At 37.9% G+C, this 24,694-nt stretch overlaps 2 protein-coding genes across 2 annotated transcripts; both read left to right on the top strand.

Annotated features, from left to right (window-relative positions):
- Positions 1 to 221: 221 nt before the first annotated feature.
- LOC116120134 (FT-interacting protein 3-like) lies at positions 222 to 1,385 on the top strand (the record flags this gene model as incomplete). The annotated part of the gene is made up of 1 exon (XM_031406072.1): positions 222 to 1,385. A coding segment is annotated over one exon (846 nt), but the record flags the coding sequence as incomplete, so codon positions are not given.
- Positions 1,386 to 23,350: 21,965 nt separating this feature from the next.
- LOC116120121 (molybdopterin biosynthesis protein CNX1-like) lies at positions 23,351 to 24,281 on the top strand. The gene is made up of 2 exons (XM_031406062.1): positions 23,351 to 23,412; positions 24,058 to 24,281. The coding sequence occupies exons 1-2, from the start codon at positions 23,371 to 23,373 to the stop codon at positions 24,274 to 24,276; spliced, it is 261 nt and encodes an 86-aa protein (XP_031261922.1). The 5' UTR covers positions 23,351 to 23,370; the 3' UTR covers positions 24,277 to 24,281.
- Positions 24,282 to 24,694: the final 413 nt, after the last annotated feature.

The raw sequence follows: 24,694 nt of genomic DNA, 5'->3' as shown, positions 1-24,694 counted from the left end.
TTTTTCAAAATTAAACAGAATCTCAAGTGAAGTGAGGAAATGATGATCAATTACCTCACTCAATGACTTGGCTTTATCACTTTTTACAAATCTCCTTCTCGAATATGCCAATAGTAAAATAATTTTATTTTTATTAAAGACAAAAAAAAAATTATTACATAATATCCTACAAACATTTTAAGTTTATCTAACACTCAAAATTTTCAACCACTATTTTTACATGTACAGCTTGGGTAAACATGGTGACGCAGTATGGAAAACCATTGTTTCCCAAAATGCATTATGTGCAGCCAATACCAGTTAAACATATTGATTGGCTTTGCCATCATGCCCAGCAGATAATTGCAGCAAGGCTTGGAAGATCAGAGGCACCACTCAGGCGCGAAACAGTTGAGTACATGCTGGATGTAGATTCCCATAGGTGGAGTTTGAGGAGAAGCAAAGTCAGTTTCTTCAGAGTACTGTCACTTCTTTCAGGGGTTATAGCTGTTGGTAAATTGATAAATGACATTTCCACCTGGAGAAACCCAGTTACGACAATTATTGTGCACGTATTATTTTTGATACTGGTTTGCTATCGAGATCTGATACTGCCCACAATTTTCCTCTACCTCTTTGTTATTGGAATCTGGAACTTCCGTTTCAGGCCAAGGCACCCACCTCCAATGAATGCTCGGCTTTCACACGCAGACGTGGCACACCCAGATGAGCTGGATGAGGAATTGTATACAGACCCAACATCAATACCTGAAGACATAGTAAGAATGAGATATGACAGACTTCGTAGCGTGGCAGGTAGGTTCCAGACAGTGATTGGAGATTTGGCGTCACTTGGGGAAATGGCTCAAGCTATGCTCAGCTGGAATGACCCAAGAGCTACCGCTATCTGCACCATCTTCTTGTTGATCTGGGCAGTGTTTATTTATGTTACTCCATTGCAAGTGGTGGCAGTTCTCGTTGGTCTATACTTTCTTCGCCATCCCTGGTTCAGGAGCAAGATACCTGCTGTACCTGCCAACTTCTTTAAAAGATTACCATCCAAGTCAGACGGGCTATCATTCTTGTAAATGTCAAGATAAATCATAGCTGCAGAGGACCGCAAAATGAAGCTGCAGCAGTTCTCTTTTGTCCCTGCTATCCTGCATTAGCAGAAGAAGTTACTCTGCAAGATTTCTCAGCACCACTCTTTTCGTCATCTATGTATACCTGTTTATTTTTCTCCTGTTGGGTGAATTTTGAATGTTATATATATTGTCTTCCTGAGTAATAAGCAATGTACTAAAGATTAGCTAAAAAAGAACAAAGCAATCATGATAGGAGAAAAAAGAGTACAGAGTGTTCTGCTCTAATTGCTGTCTCACCATCCAACTTCCTTCCATAAAACATCTATAGCTGAGAGGGAAAAAAAACAAAGTAGAAGCGAGAGTAAATATAGTTTTTCTAGTCTGTAAATAGTGCGTCATCAAAACGTGATCTGAAGCTCGTTGCCGTCCAATCGTTTGATTTTTGGACACTGTTGTTCATGACACAAAATCTACATTATGAACGGGGAAGATTGAAATCAAAGTACTGTAAGCAGTCAATTATAAGGTAAAACTATCCATTAATTTGGTAATAGTGGAAAGACTTAATCCGATGGATTTTACTCTCATAATAATTTACTACAACTGAAGAGAATCCAGATAAAATTACACAAAATTTACGTAAAATGATATATTGTCTTTTGTTGTTTGTTGAGGTATATAATTCATTATAAGTATAACATTGCTCTTTTACTCCTCAATTGGAGGTTTTTCCAAGTAAAATGTAGGTGTCATTGATTTACTAACTTCTACATATATTTGTAGCTTTTGATTATATACACTCATTAAAGAAAAGGAATTGTTGAATTGCTAGGTTCCTTTTTAGTTACAGAAAAGCTAGAGACAAAGTTAAACAAGAGAAAAGTAGAGAGCAAAATCAAACAAAAGTGAGGATGATGCTGGAAATAATTCTTTATTTATTTTTTATTTTAAATAAGAGGTTTTGAGGAAACAAAAAACGATAAACAAGATTGCAGAGGGTTGTATTTATTTATTTTTGTAAACGAGAAATAAGGAATGCAAAAGGGTTTTCTTTAAAAAAAAAAAAATAAACAAGAAAAAGAAGAGTTCTTAAGTTAAAGGATTTTAATTTTCAGCAATAAAAAGTATTAAAAGGGCTTAAGAAGAGGTAGAAATTAAGGAGGGGAACGAAGAGATCAGTGATGGATGGCAAACAATAGCAAAGTGATCTTGATCGAGAGTAACTAGCAGTGAAATAACACCTATCACTTGACCGTAGGAGGAACCAACATATAAGTATATTGTTTGATTTAAGTACTAATGTTTGGAATAGAAAGTCAAGTCTACTACCGAAACAAAAAAAAAACTTTGAATCAGACCACTTTGCATAAAACAAAACAAAACTTTGACTAGAAAGTCGACTCTGCTACCGAGAAGAAAACAAAACTTTGAACCAGACCACTTTATGCAATAAAAACAAAAGAAACATGATAAGTCTTCCTCGTAAACATGTGGACCCCAAGTGGAAGAAATTAAAATATTCCTCAAGCGGTGGCCTTGATCTGCAATCTAACGTTAAGACAAAATGTGAAAGCCAGAAACTACAGAACAGGTGCAAAAGAAATGATAGGGCAGAAATAAAAAATAATATTAGCAATTAATAAATATTAACACTCTAAATTAAATAAATAATTAAAGAAGTGGCACACGCCAGAGTGATGTAATTGAGTTGTGGGCTGTAAAAATAAGTTAAAAAAGTGACACAATATTGAAGTGGTGGTATAAATTGATGTGCGTCATAAAAGAATATTAAAATGCATGCTCAAATCTGATGTGTAATAGTATAAGCAGATACAACCTTTGCACTAACTGTTCGTTTCATATGTAAATGGGAAGAGTAATGTTATGTGTATTAATTAATTTATATTAATCCAAGTACTAATATTACAAATTTAAAATTCTTAAAAAAAAAATTTTAATTTTTAATATTAGTACTTAGATTAATACAAATTGATTAATACACCTAATATTATTTCATATAATATATCTACCGAACCTTTTATTTGGGCTTTAATTGCTGATACTTTCAGTTGATACAAGGACATAATTCACTAAGAATCTGCTTGTATACTTTTTGGACTGTATTGTTTACTTTAACTTTCACAACTGATTTCAACAAAATATCCTAGTGTAATTGATCAGAGGTTTTAAAACTTGTACCTACACATTAGCACACTAATGCTTTTGATAATTGTAATTGATATATACCTTTCTTCTTCTTTTTTATTTTTTTATTTTTAAGTATTTATGATAATGGCACGTATGATTTATATATAAGAAGTTATATATATACTTTCTTTGTGTAATATGAATTTTAGATCTATATGTGGGACTCCTGCAAACAAGTGTTCTTTCCAAAGTTGGTTCCTGTAAATAAGGCAAATTTCAAATGCTACTGGTGCAATAAAAATCATGGGTTAAAAATACATTCTATTTGTTATAAATAAATGGAAAATTATATTATCTAGCTACTAAATTTCAGAAAGACAAAATTACCCTTACATATAAAAATCAAACTAACACATATACATTTCTCCCCTAACCTTCTATATTCTCTCCAATTTCATAACTATTCAAAACTTAAAAGAGACCAATTAATCTTGATATTCTAATCCGATACACCCTTACCTTCATCATTTGAAACCGACAAAACTTTTGTAAATCACGGATAGGTGGCCATTTTTCAATAATGGAACAAAAAAATTAGAAAATTTATAATAATGCTTGATTTTTAATTTCCTTTAGGATATTTATCAATAGTGGAAATAGAGTCAAACGGATAAGAATGAAACTACAATATATGATAAATGCATTTTTAAAAGATATGAGAATTTGTATAAAAAGTTTGTACATAAAATATTATCGTTATAAAAACAAATTGAAAACAATGTGTAATGTGTCAACAACTTATATAGTTAATGAAGATATTTTCAAGAAGAACAAGAATATAAAGAACACGAAGAAGAACAAAAAAAAATCCAGAAACTTTGTTGTTCTCATTAAGTGATGAAGAGAGGGGAACTACATTTTATATTTTCGTACAAACATAAAACAGTGCGTTTCACAAAGTTAACAAAAATACAACGATACAACTTTCTAATTTTACAAATATAACCCAGAATCCAGGTTTTTAAGTTCTGTCTAATAGTCCCCCTTAAGCTAAACATTCCTCCATATTAGCAATTCCTGCTTTGTCCAATATTTCCCTTAAACAAAACAGCTCTCCAGATTGACAATTCTTCCTCACTCCATGAAACTTCAAACATCTTTTTCAACCGCTATCAATACACACTCCCAATAGAAATCCTACCAACACTTCAATTATTAATAAACACACTTCAATTATTAATAAACACACTTAAATCATGAGCAAACACACACTTGTAACATACACAAACACTTCAGCTAGACTTCCAACATCTCTGCAATGAACCACCACACTACTTTTGTTGCAACTTCAACCACCAGTATGTCACCTCTTCATATTAACATTAACACTTCATTACACTACTTTTGCTGCAATTTCAAACACCAGCATGTCTACTACAGACTAACATTAACACTTCACCACATTACAAATTTGCACAACACACCAACTCCACCAACTATTTTTTACAAGTATACCAAAAATTGATAAGCATCAGACTTACACCAACACTACACCTACTGCAACAATAGTATCAGCATGTCATCCTCTTCGGTTTGCTAAACACAGTGCACAGTACACACCAACTACACCCAAAAAAAAAAAAAAAAATTATAACATGACCAGATTAGCATGTAAGTACTTAGGAAGAATAAAGACAACATGTAACTTGTCCCTTAACAAGGCAAACCTATTACCAGGAAGTGCTTTGGTAAGAATGTCAGCTATTTGATACTCAGAAGCCACATATTGAACACTTAAGCTTTTCTTGGCAACCAATTCTCTAACATTATGAACATCGATTTCTATATGTTTGGTTCTAGCATGGAAACAGGATTGGAAGATAAGGCTTCAGTACTCATGTTATCACACCAAATCACAGGAGTGTTATTCATCTCAATCCCAAGTTCCTTAAACAAATGTTGGGTCCACACAAGTTCAGTGGTAGCTTGACTCAAGGATCTGTATTCTGCTTTTGTAGAGGATAGGGAAACCACTTTCTGCTTCTTTGAACTCCATTGGACCAGATTTCCTCCTAGACAAACATAACACCCATTGGTTGATTTCCTATCATTCACATCACTACCCCAATCTGCATCAGCATAGGCTTCAACAAAAAAATGTTCCCTTTTTGTAAACAAGATTCCATGTTATAGTGTTCCTTTAACATATCTTATAACCCTTTTACATGCAATCCAATGTGCTACAGTAGGAGCTTGAAGAAATTGACTTAACTTATTGGCAATAGAACTGAGATTTGGTCTCGACAGAGTAAGATACTGCAGACCTCCGATGATACTCCTATATAGAGTTGGCTGATCAAACATGTCACCATCTTCTTTACTAAGCTTAGCTCTAGTAGCCATAGGTGTCGCAATCTATCATATTGGCCTTTTGCAAAAAATCTTGAGCATATCTGGTTTGAGTCAATAACAACCCTAAAGAATTTCTAGCCACCTCAAACCTAAGGAAGTAGTGAACTTCTCCTAAGGTCTTTAAGGCAAATTGTGTATTGAGATCTTCTACTACTTAGGATATAATCTGAGGACTATTTCTTGTTAACAAGATGTCATCTACATATACTAGTAGGTAAATCACTTGAGATCCTTGTTTGTTAAAAAAAAAATAAAAATAAACTGACATCAGAAGCAAAATTAACAAAATCCCAGTTTAACAAAGCATTTTTCAATTTATCAAACCAAGCTCTTGCAGCTTGTTTATTATGCCGTCTACACACATGTTGTGGTTCAAAAAAATTAGAAAATCCTTCAGGAGGTAGCATAAACATTTGTTCTGTTAACTCTCCATTCAAGAAGGCATCGTTCACACCAATTTCTTGAATGCGCCAATTATGATGAATAGCTAGAGATATCAGATTCTAATAATGGCTGCCTTAATTGGTCAGAAGGTATCGAAGTAATCTAGTCTTGGGTTTGCTAAAACCCTTTAGCACAACCTAGCCTTGACTTTTGAAGAGAGAGCTAGCCATCAGTTTAACTTTGTCTTGAACACCTATTTATTACCAACTACATCTCTGCCAAATTCATAAGGTACTTCTCCCAAGTGTTATATTCATTAAAGCTTGATATTCGACTGCCATAGCAGCCTTATTCCATTCAAGTATTTCTCAAACTCCTGTAACAGATTGTTTCCTGTAAATACCTTGAGTAGACAAAAGAGCCTGTATCTAGATTCAGACAAAGACTTTTTGATCTGGTAACCATAAGATTACACTTGTAGCTGAAGTATAACTGGGAAGAGACAAAGGTTGTACCAAGGGAAGCACTACTTCTAATGAATACCAGAAGAGTCTTTTGTGCTGTTTGAGAACATATATTAATTAAGTAGTAGTGGAGTATCATTAGCAAATGCAGACTATATGTTGAGCTTGACAATTTGGACTTAGAGAAGATGATCTGATGAGTGAAGCTAAAGAGCAAACATGTGCCTCAGTAGTTGTGTATGAATCAGAACTTGAACTAGTGAAAGTAAAGGTTGAAATTGTTTTTTGTAACTACCCAGGACTTGTTTAACTCGGGAACCATAAATCTATAAGCTGTGATAGAATCTGAAGAAGTTCACAGGATTTTTGCAATGTACAAAATCGCACAAGTAATAAGATGAATAAAAGTGTCGAATCCCAAGAGAACTACTACTACCAAGTACCAACTAACCTATCTTGTTACTATTTGATAATCAAACTCCTCAAGAAAGAATTACTAAAACTAAAACAAATTAAAAATAAACAGTAGCAAATTTTTTATCAAAACTTTGGTTGAAAATCATATGAGTAAACCTTGGCACAGATTTCACACCATTTAATCTTATGCATTGACAATTTACAAAACTCGAACAATTTCTCTTCTCACTCAATTGTAGTTTCATTCAACTGTTCTTTTTAAGGTTCTCATCTTCACCCCTTGAACGTTTTTTTTCCTGCTTTGATTGTGGGTTTATGATGAGTATTGAAAACATATTATTGCTAGTGGGGTTTTGAGTTGAAAAGTTGTCATGGTACTATAATAAATAAAAAAAAAAAAAAAATCTAATGATGGTTGTGATGGTGATAATCTACTGATGGTGGATTAAGAGTTTGTGATTGTGATGAATGTGTAGATGGGGTTGGGTTAATTAATTTTCATTAATGAATATTAAGGCCGAAAATCATTTTCTCACCCTAGGTTTAGTGAAATCAATGTTTCCCACCCATTGAATTGGAGACTATCAAAGTTTCATTGAAAACCAAACACCGTTAGTTTAAATGTACCGGTAGAGGGGCATAATGATCACACTACATGTGGTAGCTAGAAGTAGTGCAAGGGCTAAATTTAGGGCTGTTGCTTATGGAATTTGTGAAGTATTATCGATTAAAAGAATATTAGAAAAATTTAAGATCTCTAATCCATTACCTATGAAGGTGTACTGTGACAAAAATTTGTTATTTCTATTGCACACAACCCGGTGCTTCATGATAGAATGAAGCATGTTGATGTCGATAGATACTTTGTAAAAGAAAAGGTGGAGATTGGACAGGATATGCATGACTTATATTCCTACTGGTGAACAAGTTGTGAGCATACTCAGTTACTCACAAAGGGACTGTCAAAGAAGCAATTCAAAATTTTAATTAGCAAACAAGCTTTAGAAGATATTTTAAATAAGCTTGAGCAGTTGCAAATCCAATAAATGATGAGTGGGGACCATGGTCCCCACTGAATTTATAAAAAAAATTCAGATTTTATATTTATTTAAATTTTGCCCCTATAGAACTTTGAGATTTTGGGAACGGAACGGCCCCCATGGTAAGTTTGGATTTTGTTTTTGTAAAAAAAAAAATAAAAAAAATAAAATATATATATATTTCATATTTTTTGTGATTTTTATCTTTATGCAATGGGATCTATTAGTTTTTAAAAGGTTTTATTAGGAGTGAAAATGAAAGGAATAAGAACTGTTGGGTTTGCATGTAATTGAGGGGAGAATCTAGACATTTTTATAATAGAAAGTTGATGTGGGGGGGTCATGGTGAGAATAAGAGAATTTTAGGGCAATTTCATAATTCAAAGAAGCTGTTTATATATAAACTGGGCTTTTTGCCCAAAATAAAGAAAAAGAGAGAAAAACCCCTAAACAAGAAAGGAAGAAGAAGCAAAGGAAAAGGAAAAAGAGAAGAGAGGGAATAATGTGGTTTGACCAGTTTTATTCATCTGATTTTTCCGTACTTGAGTTGATGGTACTTGAAAACCAGGCTAAGACTTATGTTATTGACATGTGTTCTTATGATGAATTTACTGATTTACAAGGAATTGGTGATTTGGTTAAGAATTTAGTTAGATTTTAAGAAGACATTTCGTATCCATTGGTGTATAAGCTTGTGAAACTTGCATTGGTTTTACCAATTACGACTATGATTGTTAAAAGGGTTTTTTCTGCAATAAATCTTGTAAAAAGTCGGTTACCCAATCAAATGGGAGATCAATGGATGAATGATTGTTTGGTCACCTATATTGAGAAAGATGTATTTGATATAATTAACAATGAGATGATTATCTAACGTTTTCAGAATATGAAAACTCGTCGAAGACAATTGTAGAAAAATTGTTTTATTTTTACAAAAATTGTGTTGTTTGAAGATATTTATTTGTATTTTATAACTTTTTATTGAAGCTAATCGTAATGAAAAAAAAAGTATGGTTATGATTAGTTTTAATTTTCTTTTCTTTATTTTTTGCCCCCATCGAGTGAAATTCCTAAATCCACCACTGAGCTTGAGGGAGTGTGTTGGAAAATATCAAAGACATAGGATTTGCTGTCTTTAATTAGATCAGATTAAATGTGACAATTTGTATTTGTTAATTGTAATATCTGTTATTATTACAAGGGCTTAATAGTTGTATATGACTGTAGGATTTTTTAAGATTGGTTAGCTTTCTGATTATTTCTTTCCTTATTTGTTTTTCCTTGTAGATCCTATAAAAACCTACTGTGTATATCAACTTTGAAGGAGAATCATATAACTTTGTTTCCAATCTTATAGTCTTTAGTGAGGCTATCAGTATTTTAGCTATTCCTTAGGGGACGTCAGTGAAATTTATTGTAATTTCTTGGATTAGTTTTTTACCTTCCCACCTTCATCTGAAACAACTATTTAGATTTTATTTCACCATCATGTCTTTGTTGCAGAAAAAGATTGGGGGACCTTTGGGGCTTTGTTAATGTAGACTACTTTTTGTATGTGATTCAACAAAAATGGCATATGACCACTGATCCTAAGCATGGATTTGACTGTGCAAGATACTTTGTTCAGCAGCATCCCTACAGTTTTGCTGCCTAGAACTGCTATCTAGGTATACGATAATGTAATATGTTGTCTTGCAATAGCTTGCTGAATTTTATCAGTTTAATCAACTTACATCAATGGCTCTGTCTACTTCTCCTTGTGATCCAAGAATGCTATTTTTTCATCTAGAGTGTTTATGCAGTCATGGCATTTTGTGTTTGGATGCTATAGAAGAGCACCAACACCTTAGGTGCATTTATTTTAAATGGACATGACACAACCTGCAAGCTTCAAATATTACTTGAGAGCATGGTGATTTTTAAACTAATATTTTTTGTAATTTATTGATGGGTTTCCTTGAATGTCATAGGTTGGGGAAAAGCCACTACAGGCATCCAAGTTTCTTCAAATATGAAGATTGTGCACCACCGCTTATCATTTCTGGGCATCACTTTACCTTCGCTAGCCATCGTCAAGATGCTGCAAGAGAATACTTAGAAACTTATAAACTGTTGCCTGAGAATCCATTGATTAACTTATGTGTGGGAATGTTCCTCCTTCCCCAAGGGCATGCATACATATTGTTGATAATTGAAAATGCTTGTTGACATATATCTAAACTTTCTGCTGTAGGATCTGCCTTAATTAACTTAGCCCTTGGATTAAGACTTTCAAAACAAGCATCAATGCCTCGAACAAGGCATAGCTTTCCTGCACACAATTTTGCAGCTTTGTGAAAACAGTTGGTTTTGATTTCGCTCTCTTTTCTCTTTCTATTGTTCCAAAGAATTTGGTATATTTGTAATTGTTGTAGGAGTTTGATTCAAGTACACCAGTCTTCACCAATTAAACCAATTTCACTTTCATCTCTGGCCCGGCTTGAAATACATATTGTTAGAGTTGATGAACCCTATGAAACTTTTAGGTACCCATTTTTAAAGGCGCAATGGAAATGTTTTACCATGTTGATTAAACATTATCAAGTTAGACATGAATCAACAACTATAAACGAAAAACATATCGAAAGCACACAAGCATATAAATGGTTCGGTTAAAACCACTCTTAGCCTACATCCATGAGACCTTGTCCAGATTGAAGTTAATCCATTATAACATCAAACTGATGAATTCAAACCACCAGATTGACGTTTGACAGTGGATAATAAGAGAAAAACATACACTCAATGAAACACACTCAGCAAGAAACTGAAATAAAAACTTATATTAATGAAATGTGTTTGTAACACTTGATTGAGAACAACAAAACAGAAATTGAAAGAGACTCGACACTATGCTGAACTTCGAGGGTCAGCTCCTCCTAATTACTCTCCACTAATTCTCCATGTTCTTCAAGGCCTACTGTTTCCCTTTTATCTTTGCTCCAGATTCCTTTCGTAACAAATTCCAGACACTCGTCATTCTTTCATTGTGCCAACCAGTTGATTCATAACAGACTCATAACAAATTCCTCACACTTGTCACCCTTTCATTGTGCCAACCATCAATCCTTCTTTGCTGCCATCTGTCAACAGTTGGTTATGCCATTTGCCACCTATCTAGTCCTACCTTTTCCATTATGCTTTGTTCTGACAAACCATTTGGTTACCGGAGGTCCATCAATACCCTCCCTAAGGAGTGCCACCTTGTCCTCAAGGTGAAAAGAGGGAAATTGTTGGCGAATATTGTCGTAGGCCTCCCAAGTGTTGTNTTTTTCTTTGTGTTTGCAGGATCTAGGTGAGGACGCGGTCGGATGGGCATCGGCAAGCGAGGAGTAATAGCTACACTGTCCACTGTTTTTGATAACTTTTACTTATGATGCCTTACTTTGTATAAAGAAAGATTAAATGTATTAAAAGAAAATTTTGGGCCCATTTACTTTTGCTAATATAAATATATTTACTTGATGTATTTCTATACGTATCCTAGTATGAAGCAGTTATTACATTTTCGATCCGCTCAAATCTGCTTACTATTTCGTCTAAAGTATGAGAAGACATATCTTGTATATTCTGAGATGATCCAGGTTCAATACTCGTTCTTCTTCTTTTGTGTACATAGAGTTATCCTTGATTTACTCCTTCTGGAATAGTGATACCTTCTTGAACTGTTGCTTCTTCCTCCATTTCATCCCTAATCACAAACATTCTCTTGCCATATTCTTTTTAATCAAACACATTGTACACAATGTCACATCCCCCAACAAATTATTTTCAGAAAACTTAATCTTATTTGCTTCATCATTAGGGGTGATCTGAATACACAACTTCTCATATATTAATGTAACAAGCATCCCCCAGTATATTACTCTTTTTTCTGTTTGAACCTCTCCCAGCTTCTTAATCAATAACTTTGCTGAATTTGCTTGCCTCCCTACTATTGTTGCTTCCATGAACAATAAATCCTTAATCGTCACATTTCCATTTGTCTATTTCCTGCCATTAAATGTGTAAGTCAGAAATATGTGAAATACTCTCATAGCAGGATTCTTTAACTTTGTAAATTTACACCTATGTGGATGGTAAATCCCTATTCCAGAAACATCCATCCAAGCTTGTTTGGAATCCCATGTTCTAGATACGTTATTTAAACTTTCAAAAATCAAATCCTATCTAGGTTGCTAAATCTTGTGGTCTCACTACAAAATTCTTATTCTTTAATCTAAAAAACATTGTATACACCAGAAACTCATCAATATCTATCTCTACGACTTCCAAACTACTAAAAAACTCATAGATCAAATGCTTATATCTACCATATCTAATACTCACCAACTAGACCCATTTCAAATTACGGATTCAACCATTAATTTCATCAAATAAACTCAAACTTGTTATAAGTCCTAAATCCAAACTTCTTCAAGGCAAATATCTCTTTTCGACACCTTCTCGTATTGCTTTCTTTGTCGCAAGTCTCGAACTTGGAATTTAGATGATGATGTGCCTCTTATGAGCTCAACCACCAGATTCACGTGTTGACAGAAAGAAAAAAGATACACTTAATGGAACCACTCAGCAAGAAATAGAAATAACACTGATATTAATTGAAACGAGTTTGTAACACTGGATTGAGACAATAAAGCAAAATTGATATGTGTTTACAACACTTGATTGCGAATAATAAAACAGCGAATAAAACAAGAATTGAAATGGACTCCACACAATGCTGAACTTCGAGGGTCAGCTCCTCCTAATTCTCTCCACTAATTCTCCATGCTCAACCAGGCCTACTATTCCCCTTTTATCTTTGCTCCAGATTCCTTTTGTAACAAATCCAGACACCTGTCACTCTCTCATTGTGCCAACTAGCAGATTCATAACAAATTCCTCACAGCTGTCACCTTTTCATTGTGTCAGCCCTCAATCCTTCCTTGCTGCCATCTGTCACTAGTTGGTTGTGCCACTTTGCCAACTGTCTAGTCTTGCCTTTTCCCTTGTGCTTGATTCTGACAAACCATTTGGTTACCAGAGGTCCGTCAATACCCTCCCCAAGGAGTGTCACCTTGTCCTTAAGGTGAAAAGAGGGAAATTGGTGGCGAATATCGTCGTAGGCCTCCCAAGTGTTGTTACATGCCGGTAACATCTTTCACTTGATTAACACTTCATAACTACCGTTTAACAGACGTCATTGTTTAAGGACCTCCTCGGGTTCAACTTGTAACATCAAATTACGGTCGAGGATGTCAAGAAGAGCTTGCGATGTAATAGGGTAAGAGGTGGCTTTCTTCAGTTGGGAGACATGGAAGACGTCATGTATGTGGGCTGTAGGGGGAAGATTAATCCGGTAAGCCACTTGACCCACTTTTTCAATGATCATATAAGGACCATAAAATCTAGGGCTGAGCTTTTCATTGACTCTTCGTGCCAAGGATTTGAGGCGATAGGGCTAAATTTTCAGATAAACGGTGTCCTTGACCTCATAATGAATTTCTCGCCTGTGGCCATTAGCATAACGTTTCATACTTTCTTGGGCTTTAGACAAGTTGTCCTTTAATTCTTCCAAAATGATATTTTGTTACGTTAACTGCTGGTCGACCTCATTGACGGCAAAAGTATTTTCAGTATATTTGAGGATGATGAGAGGTTCTCGACCATATAGGGCTTGGAAGGAGGTCATGTTAGAGGAGCGATTGTATGTGGTGTTAAACCAGTATTTCGCCCATGCCAACCACTTGGGCCAATGTTGTGGTTGGTGTCCTACAAAACAGCGCAAGTAGGTTTCTACGCAATAGTTCATGACCTCTGATTGTCCATCGGTCTGTGGGTGGTAAGCCGTGCTCATGTGTAGTTGTGTGCCTGATTGCTTGAACATGTCTCCCTAAAAGATGCTTATGAATACGCGATCCTGATCCGAAACTGTAGTGCAAGGGAACCCAAGTAACCAGACTATCTCTCGGAGGAATATGCTGGCTACGTCCTTAGCGGTGTAGGGATGCCACAAGGGAAGGAAGTGAAAATACTTGGTGAGGTGGTCCACGACTACTAAAATAGTATCAACCTAATGAGCTCTTGGGAGACCGACTATGAAGTCCATGGAAATGTCTTCCCAAACTTGGGATGGGATAGGAAGTGGTTGTAACAATTCGGTTGGTTGGAGGGCTTCATACTTATTTTGTTGGCAGGTAAGGCAAGCTTTTACAAAAGCTTGGATGTCGCGTTTCATTCCTTCCCAATATACGACGTTTGCTAGCCGTTTGTAGGTGCGGAAGAACCCGTAGTGACCCCCCAGAGGAGATGAATGGAATTCCTGTAGAAGTTGTTGGGTCTAAGGGCTAGACTGCAGGAGCACCAACAATCATCGTAGTACAGTTGATGGCCAATGAGCTTAAAATGCCGATGACTGTCGGGATCCAGAATCAAATCTTGGCAAATTTTCCTCAACTTAGTGTCTTGTCGAATGACCTCCTCCCATTCTTCCCTTTTGGAAAAGAAACAAACAGATAAGACATGGTACTCTACTAGCTCCTCTCATCTGGATAAGGCATCTGCCGTCTTGTTTTCTAATCTCGGCTTATATTGTATTTCATAACTGAGCCCCAACAACTTGATAATCCATTTTTGTTGTTCCTCCCCGTGTAATGCTGCTCGTTCAAATAGTGTAAACTGCATTGATTAGTCCAAATGATGAAATGTCTTCCCAGCAAATAATGTCGCCATTTTTGTACGGCTAATACAATGGCCATTAACTCCTTTTCGTAAACTGATTTTAACCTCGATCGTGTAGAGAGTCCCTGACTGAGGAATGCTATGGGTCGACCCTCCTGCATAAGAACAGCTCCGATTCCCTGTCCCGAGGCATCTGTCTCAATAACAAATGTCTTATCGAAGTTAGGCATGACTAAGACAAGTACGATGGTCATGGCTCGTTTGAGTGCTCCAAAGGCTGTTTGAGATGATTCTGTCCATATGAAAGCGTCCTTGCGGAGAAGATTGGTCATGGGCAGTGGATTTTACCATATCCACAAACGAACTTTCTGTAATAACTGGTCAGACCAAGAAAACCCTGGAGTGCTTTGACGTCTTTCGGAACATGCCACTTCAATATACACTCCACTTTAGAGGGGTCAACTGCAACACCTTGGGTAGAAATAAGATGGCCCAAATAGTCCAACTGTACATGGGCGAATTTGCATTTCTTCTTATTTACCACCAATTGATGTTTCAAAAGTACCTTAAAGGTAATTCAAAGATGATGTAAATGTGTTTCCATATCAACACTATAGATTAAAATATCATCAAAAAACACCAATATGAATTTTCGCAAGTAGGGCTTGAAGATGTCATTCATGAGTGCTTGGAAGGTGGAAGGAGCGTTTGACAACCCGAAGAGCATGACAAGGAACTCATAATGTCCTTCGTGAGTTCGGAATGCTGTTTTGTGGATGTCCTCATCTTTAAATCTGATTTGATGGTATCCCGATTTGAGATCAAGGTTTGAAAATATGGTGGCTCCTCCCAACTCATCGAACAATTCGTCTACGGTTGGAATGAGAAACTTATCAGGAATGGTGATCTTGTTGAGTGCCCGATAATCAATGCAAAATGCCATCCTCCATCTTTCTTTCGTACTAATAAGACTGGGCTGGAGAACGGGTTGACACTTGGTTTGATAATTCCAAAAGCCATCATTTCTTGGACTATTTTTTCTATTTCATTTTTTTGATAATACGGGTACCGGTAGGGCCGAAGGTTGGGTACTGGCATGCCTTGTTTGATCGTGATGGCATGGTCTTTTGCGTTGGTTGAGGGAAGTCCTTTCAAAGGTTCAAATAACGCCAAATGATCATGTAACAGTTTATTGACGGGACTGTCTGCTTCTGACTTGTCTTCTTCCTGTACTTGCAGGTTCCCAAACTCCACTAAATACCCTTCTCCTCTATTTTGCAATGTCTTGATCATGCCTTTGAATGACACCATCATCTTACTCAACGAGGGATCCTTGGCAAAAGCCACAATTCTGCCGTCCATATTGAACTTCATGATGGATTTTTTCCAGTTTGTCATGGTCTCTCCCAATGTCTCTAGCCATACAATTCCCAAAATCACGTCAGCGCTGCTCATGTCGAAGGGAAAAAAATTTTGAACTAGTGTGATATCCTGTAGCCTTAGACTCACATCTTAACACTCTCCCTGACATCATACATTAAACCCATCTCCCACTCGGACTCCAAAGGCTTTTGTCTGAACTATTGGAATTTTTAACCTTTCAACAACCTCTCTGTTGATGAAATTATGTGAGGCTCCGCTGTTAATGAGCACAATGACCTCTCTATTCTCGATTTTTCTTTTTAATTTCAACGTTTTCGGTCCCTGTATCCCAATTATAGAACTGATTGAGAGTTCGACTGTGCTTGGGGCCTCTTCTTCGTTTGACTCCTCTGCTGCAATTATTTCGTTCACCTCAGGGTCCTCTTCGTTGACTAACAACACCTGGAACGTCTTATCCCCGCACAGGTGACCAAGCGAATACCTGGCGTCACACTGGAAACACAACCTTTTTTCCTTCTTCCGTTGGATCTCGATTTCAGTCATCCTTTTATAAGGATATTCTCGTCGGAAAAAACTCGGCCGAAAATTGACAAAGGACTATGAGTTTGGCTTGACTGAACGCCGTTGGAATTTCGTCAGAAATGGGATGGGTTTGGAGTTGGTGTCCAGGTCGGTTCAAGTGGGTTTGGTTTAATGTCTTCGGGTCGGGTTAGTTGTGGGTAGGATTTAGGCCCAATGTTTGGTGAAACCCATTTTCCTTGGCGACGTGGCCCAGTTATGGCCAATTCCACTGCAACATTTCTCTCTTCAACTCTTTAGGCTAAATGGGTCACTTGGATCAAAGAGTTGGGCTGGGTCAGAATGTCGGGTTGTTGCAGACAAATCTCCACCTTGATCTCGGGTTTTAGACAATTCAAAAATGCAGCGGTGAGAACTTCCTCGCTTTCACTGCTTGCTAAAGCTGCCAGTTCCTCAAACCGGCAGCGGTATTCCAACACAATCCCTATTTGTCGCATCGCCATCAGTAATTCAAGTGGGCTAATCTCTTGACCTCCACTAAAGTGTTGACAGAGAGAGATCTTCAACTTGGCCCATGTCGTCAAGGCTCCCCGCATTTCCATCCACTGATACCAGTGGAGGGCCTCCCCCTCCATACATAATGCCACCGTCGTCACCCTCTATTCATCGGAGATTTGATTGATCGAAAAGTACCGTTCCACGCGAAAGATCCAGTCATGCGGATCTTCGCCAGAGAAAACTGGTAACTCTAGTTTCTGGCCCCCCCACTCGTAGCGACCCCATGCTTCTCTGTTGTGCTGTCTGGTGTGCTAGTGGGACTCGTGTTCAGTTCGACCACCACCGTGATCTTCTTCCGTGTCTTCCTGTCGATCTCGTTCGTTTTGGCCTTCCTTGCCTCTGTTCGAAGTCCCAGATAAGTTCCTCCTTCATTCCTCTTCTTCCTCGTCTTTTTTCGCATCCAACTCTGGATGCCCATCAGAATCTCACTCATCGAGTTCATCGTTTCCGTCACTCTGGCCACATCTTTCTCAACATTGTCCATCCTTACTTCCATCCTTGTACCAACCATGCCCTACACTTGCCGAGCTCTGATACCAATTGACGAGCTCAATCACCAGATTCATGTGTTGACAGAAAGAAAAAAGATACACTTAATGGAACCACTCAGCAAGAAACAGAAATAACACTGATATTAATTGAAACGAGTTTGTAACACTGGATTGAGATGTGTTCATAACACCTAATTGCGAATAAAACAGGAATTGAAATGGACTCCACACAATGCTGAACTTCGAGGGTCAGCTCCTCTTAATTCTCTCCACTAATTCTCCATGCTCAACCAAGCCTACTGTTCCCCTTTTATCTTTGCTCCAGATTCCTTTTGTAACAAATCCAGACACCCGTCATTCTCTCATTGTGCCAACCAGATGATTCATAACAGATTCATAACAAATTCCTCACACCTGTCACCCTTTCATTATGCCAGCCCTCAATCCTTCCTTGCTGCCATCTGTCACTAGTTGGTTGTGCCACTTTGCCACCTGTCCAGTCTTGCCTTTTCCCTTGTGCTTGGTTCTGACAAACCATTTGGTTACCGGAGGTCCATCAGCCTCCATGAGGAATGGTTGTATTTTTTGCTCTTGCCATTTTCTGCTTTCTTCTAAAACCTGTATATATAAAAAATTCATCATCATAATTAGTGCGTAGAGAAGAAAACCTGTATATAAAAATTCATTATCATAATCAGTGATAACTAAAAATGTTTGAAAGATGCAAAACAATCAACAATCATATGAAGTCAATACCAATGAGAAATGACACAAACAATCACAAGAAGAAGAGAAATTAAGCTCAGATAGCTACATTAAATAATGATGTTCAAGCTGATGTTATTTGGTAATTTTGGTTCTCAAGCTTGAAACTGTGAAAGAGTTAGCATTCAAGTTTTGAAACGAAGGTTAACTTGGAACAAAAAAGTGGGAGCAGAGGTTTAACAACTGAAAATTCTTTGGAGGAATCATAACAGTAGCATTGTGCAAAGAATTATTGAATTTGTGAGTAGACAGATTATATATGTACTCTATAATGAATCTCATAGCATTTTTGTTGGTGTTTGGGCATTGTTGTTGTTGGATACTTCTTCCTTGTATTGCCAGAATGATGAACAACCCAGAGGACTGGTATACCATAGGAAAGGCAAGAGGGTTAAAAGTAGAAGAATAAGTAAAAAGGTTGGAGTTTGTTAGAAAGGACAGATGGCTTGACAGGAGCAAAAATAGGAATTCGGTTAGAAGTACAAAAGGTGCCAGGAATGAATAAAAAGGGCAGGAGAGAAAAAGAGGAATCAAACAAAAAATAGTTAATTTGGCAGGGAGGCAACTGACCCTCGAAGTCAGTATTTTGGGAGGTGACTGACCTTCGAAGTCAGCCTTTAGTACCATTTCTTTTATTGCACTTGCTGTGTTTATTTAGTACATTTGCTTAGTGAGTACTGATAGGGCAAGACTACTGGAATTATTGTTCTAGTTGTAGTGTTCTATGCAGATATTAATAGACTGGGCATTTTATTGTTGATTGTGAGTGACTGGTTGTGTGTTGTGGTATATTCTATGGTATTGCTGGTGTTTTTGCAGGACAGGTTCTATCAATTGGTATCAGAGCCCTGTCGTCTGGGTAATGGTCTTGACAAGGATGGATTCAAGAATGGATAATGTTGAGAGAGAGGTTACGAAGTTGGGGGTTGAAATGGGTACAATCAGAGAATGTTTAGTGGAGTTGCAGTCTTGGGTGCGACGGAAAGACGAGGAAGAAGCTGGCAGGGCTGAGATACGGTCAGCAGAGAATATACATTCTCACCAAGAAGGAAACCCAAACGGAGCTAGTGGGTCTGGGAACGATGCGTCAAGCCGCAGTGAAATGGGGGGGCGAAAGTTGGAAATGCCCATATTTTCTGGCGAATATCCGTACGGATGGATCTTCAGGGTTGAGCGCTACTTTAACCTCAAGGGATATCGCAGGAAGTGAAGTTAACAGCGGCAGCCATTTGCATGGAAGGTGAAGCTATAAATTGGTTTCAGTGGACGGAATCCAGAACTCCGGCAAGCTCGTGGGCCATGTTTAAGCTGGCACTACTGCAGCGTTTTAGTGGGTCACAAGAACTCAACCCCTACGAATCTTTAATGGCAGTCAAACAAAATGGTTCAGTCATGGAGTTCCGTCGCCAGTTTGAAGCAGTGGCAGCGCTGTTGGTAGGGGAGAAAGACAAAATACTGCAGGCTGCTTTTATGAATGGGCTGAAGGTGGAGATACGGGCTGAAGTCAGATTAGCCCAACCAAACTCATTAATCCAAATCATGGAATTAGCCCAACGAATTGAAGATAGAAATCGGGCTTTAGAAGAAGCCCAAATGGGATCACATAAGCCTTCACGCATAACTGGGCTTGGTCTATCTTATGGGCCTAACAATCAAGGATCCAGGATGGCGACCCGATTTGAACCCAACCCAACTAATCAGCACCACCCGAATAGCATGACCCGATTTGAACCCAACCCAACTAATCCCAAATTTCCCAACTCCGTTGAATCCCTAAAAGACTCCACATCCTGTTTCAATCGTCGTTCACCAGAATCCTCCATGCAAGGATCTTCGACGACTTTTCCAGCTGGCGACCATTCGACAACATCTTTCCGGCCGTCAGAACGTCAGAACTTCCCACGGTGAGATTTTCCCTTCCGTCGAATGACAGACGCAGAGATCCAATGAAAACGAGAAAAAGGATTTGTTTTAGGTGCGATGGGAAGTATTCGATTGGGCACAGATGCGGGGAGAAACAGTTTCAGATCATCTTGATTGACGATGAGGAAGATGACCCAGATCCGATTGGGATTGTAGACACTGTCGAAACGAGATCTGAGCAACAGCAGGAACATATGGAACTTTCTCTTAGTTCAGTGGTGGGGATCCAGGGGCCGAAAACAATGAAGCTTAAAGGAAGGATCCAAGGTAAGGAAGTGATTGTTTTGGTTGATAGTGGGGCTTCCCACAATTTTATTAGTTCAACGGTGGTGGAACAGTTGGGAATTCCAATGGTGGGGACTCAGTCTTTCGGGGTCAAAGTAGGTGACGGGTACAGTGTGCGATGCGAAGGGGAATGTTGGGATGTATGTATGGAGTTACCAGGAGTAACGATTGTTCAAAATTTCTTCCCATTTGATATGAGCAGTGCGGACGTAGTCCTGGGTATTGCGTGGCTTGAGACTTTAGGCGAGACTGTTACGGATTGGAGGAAACAGACGATGAAATTCACATTGGGAAACCAGACAGTTTGTCTGTATTGGGACCCGTCTCTTAGCAAGACAATGGTTTCCCTCAAGGCAATGATTAAAGCACTGCAGAATGAAGGCCATGGCTGTTTGATAGAATTTGGGCAGATACAGACTTAGTGTGAACAGATGGGGAACATCGATGACAGACTACTGGAGGTTTTAGGAAAGTTTAGCAGAGTCTTCGAGCCACTTCCGGGGTTACCACCGGTCAAATCAAAAGATCATACCATCCAGTTAGTGTCGGGAGCACAACCACCCAACCTCAGGCCATACCGGTACCCTTATTACCAGAAAAACGAGATAGAGCGCATTGTCAAGGAAATGTTAACTTCAGGGATTATAAAACCTAGCATTAGTCCGTTCTCCAGTCTTGTTTTATTGGTGAAAAAGAAAGATGGAGGGTGGCGATTCTGTGTAGACTATCGGGCAGTTAACAAGGTGACAATTCCGGATAAATTCTCGATTCCCGCTATCGATGAACTGTTTGATGAGTTAGAAGGAGCAACGGTGTTTTCTAAACTCGATTTGAAATCCGGATATCATCAGATCCGAGTGAAACCCGAAGACACCCACAAGACTGCTTTTCGAACACACGAAGGGCACTATGAATTCCTTGTGATGCCTTTCGGCTTTACCAACGCACTGGCAACTTTTCAGGCAGTCATGAATGACGTATTCAGACCTTACTTAAGAAAATTTTTATTGGTCTTCTTCGATGATATACTGATTTACAGCCGGGAGATGGACGAACATGCGAAGCATTTAAGCATTATTTTGCAGGTATTGTTGGAGAATCAGCTAGTGGTCAATCAAAAGAAATGTCAGTTTGGGCAGTTCCAGTTGGAATATTTGGGACACATAATCTCAGCTAAGGGTGTGGCCGTAGATCCATCAAAAATTGACAGCATAACTAAATGGCCAGAACCGAAGGATATTCGGGCACTCAGAGGATTTTTTGGACTCACGGGATACTACCGTCGCTTTGTGCGAGATTATGGTAAAATAGCTCTACCTCTCACTGGCCTGTTAAAGAAGGATTCTTTTGTATGGAACACAGCAGCTCAACAAGCTTTTGAGGAGTTGAAAAGGATCATGACCAGTGTTCCTGTCCTATGGATGCCAAATTTTACCCAGGAATTTATTATAGAGACTGATGCTTCAGGCANTTGAGACTTTAGGCGAGACTGTTACGGATTGGAGAAAACAGATTATGAAGTTCACATTGGGAAACCAGACAGTTTGTCTGTATGGGGACCCGTCTCTTAGCAAAACAATGGTCCCTCAAGGCGATGATTAAGGCACTGCAGAATGAAGGTCAGGGCTGTTTGATAGAATTTGGGCAGATACAAACTCAGTGTGAACAGATAGGGAGCATCGATGACAGACTGCTAGAGGTCTTGGAAAAGTTTAGCCGAGTCTTTGAGCCACTTCCGGAGTTATCGCCTGCCCGATCAAAAGATCATGCCATTCATTTAGTTTCGGGAGCATAACCACCCCACCTCAGGCCATACCGGTACCCTTATTACTAGAAAAATGAAATAAAGCGTATTGTCAAGGAAATGTTAACTTCAGGAATTATAAAACCTAGTATCAGTCCGTTCTCCAGTCCTATTTTATTGGTGAAAAAGAAAAATGGAGGGTGGCGATTCTGTGTAGACTATCGGGCAGTTAACAAGGTGACAATTCCGAATAAATTTTCAATTCCCCCTATCGACGAATTGTTTGATGAGTTAGAAGGAGCAACGGTGTTTTCTAAACTTGATTAGAAATCTGGATATCATCAAATCCGAGTGAAACCCGAAGACACCCACAAGACTGTTTTTCGAACACACGAAGGGCACTATGAATTTCTCGTAATGCCTTTCGGCCTTACCAATGCACCGATAACTTTTCAGGCAGTCATGAATGACGCATTCAGACCATACTTAAGAAAATTTTTATTAGTCTTCTTCGACTATATACTGATTTACAGTCGGGAGATGGACGAACATGCGAAGCATTTAAGCATTATTTTGCAAGTATTGTTGGAGAATCAGCTAGTGGTAAATAAGAAGAAATGTCAGTTTGGGCAGTTCCAGTTGGAATATTTGGGACATATAGTCTTAGCTAAAGGTGTGGCCGTGGATCCATAAAAAATTGACAGCATAACTAAATAGCCAGAACCGAAGGATATCCGGGCACTCAGAGGATTTTTTGGGCTGATAGGATACTACTGTCGCTTTGTGTGCGATTATGGTAAAATAGCTCTTCCTCTCACTGGCCTATTAAAGAAGGATTCTTTTGTATGGAATACAACAGCTCAACGGGCTTTTGAAGAGTTAAAAAGGATCATGACCAGTGTCCCTNCTGTGCTGCACACCCCTCATTAATTCATGGTCGCTTTCCTCTTTGTTATCATTGTTGAATATATATTTTCTACTCTGTTTATTTGGGCTTTTACTGAATGGCGCTCTCATGAGTAAGAATTCTTTCTTCCTTTCTGTTGTCTAAAACAGGTGACACCATTTGCTATGCTTTCGCGCTCTGCTGCAGGGATAAGAGGATCAACATTGGTAAGCTGCAATATTGTTATGCTATTGTTACCCATAGATATTGTAGTGTGAAGGATGCTCATCATGAGTTTTTTTCTTCTCTTTTTTTTTTCCCCTCTTTTTTCTGAAAGGCTTTTATAATTGCATTCTATCAGTGACCTGCCATCATTATCTTTTGCCATGTTGTGTATGGTAATTAATTCTAATAAATATTCTGGTAACTGTAGTGAAAGATTATGAAGTTCATGCTGTTGGGGGATTTGTTTGAAGCGCTTTATTAATAAAATGAGACTGGTGATTTGAAGGAAATTTAACTTCGAAACCATACTCTGGTGCCCTAAAACTTTTCACTATGCCTTAATAACAGCGGCGAACCTTTTTTCTCAAAAGATAGCTATGCAAATACCAGAAAGTAATTTGACCTTATTTTGTCTCTAGCATGGTAAACATCTAGAGCCTTATATATTTGGCTCCTGAGTTTGCTGAATTGATTTCTGAATTTGGTCATGTGGAGTTTTGCTAGAATCATTTTCTGGGAATTAAAATTCCTGTAAAAGCTACATGTGATGCTTTTGTAATGTTACTGTACATATAATCAACATCAATTCTTTAATGTTGCTAATCTGAACATTTTACAATGGCATTCTGCTTATTTTGTGTACTCAGATCATTAACATGCCTGGGAATCCGAATGCGGTTGCTGAATGCATGGAGGCTTTGTTGCCGGCCCTTAAGCATGCATTGAAGCAAATAAAGGGTGACAAGAGAGAGAAACATCCTCGTCATGTCCCTCACGCACAGGCAGCGCCAGTGGATACATGGGAGCACAGTTACAAGATGGCTTCTGGTGGTAACACAGAACATAGTTGTTCTTGTTCCCATTAGCGTTTTGTATGTTGTTCTTGTTCCCATTAGCGTTTTCTTTGGGAGAAGAAATTCAAATTCTGTAACATTGTGTAATTTTGGTTCACTTCATATCGTGTGTGATTAAGGATAAGTACTCCATTTTACACGTGGGAATTGTAATTTTTCAGTTTTATTATTTTCATTTTCCCCAAAGCTAAAATAATAATAATAATAATAATAATAAATCATGGATAATTTGTTTAGCCTTTTTTTTTATGTGATTAGAATGTCTTGACACAAGATATGAATAATTTTGAAACTAGATCTGTGATAAAAGAATTATTTCAGAGTACTATTAGCCTCCCATATTTTGTCTCATTTGATCCCAATTATTGTTAAATTTTTAATTACAATTTTATTTTTAAAATTACTTAAAATTTAAAAACACGTAAAGGAG

This window comes from Pistacia vera, unplaced genomic scaffold (genome assembly GCF_008641045.1).
Source record: "Pistacia vera cultivar Batoury unplaced genomic scaffold, PisVer_v2 Contig926, whole genome shotgun sequence".
Lineage (NCBI taxonomy): Eukaryota > Viridiplantae > Streptophyta > Magnoliopsida > Sapindales > Anacardiaceae > Pistacia > Pistacia vera.
The sequence above is the reverse complement of the archived record's forward strand: the minus strand, read 5'-3'. Positions and strand labels throughout refer to the sequence as shown.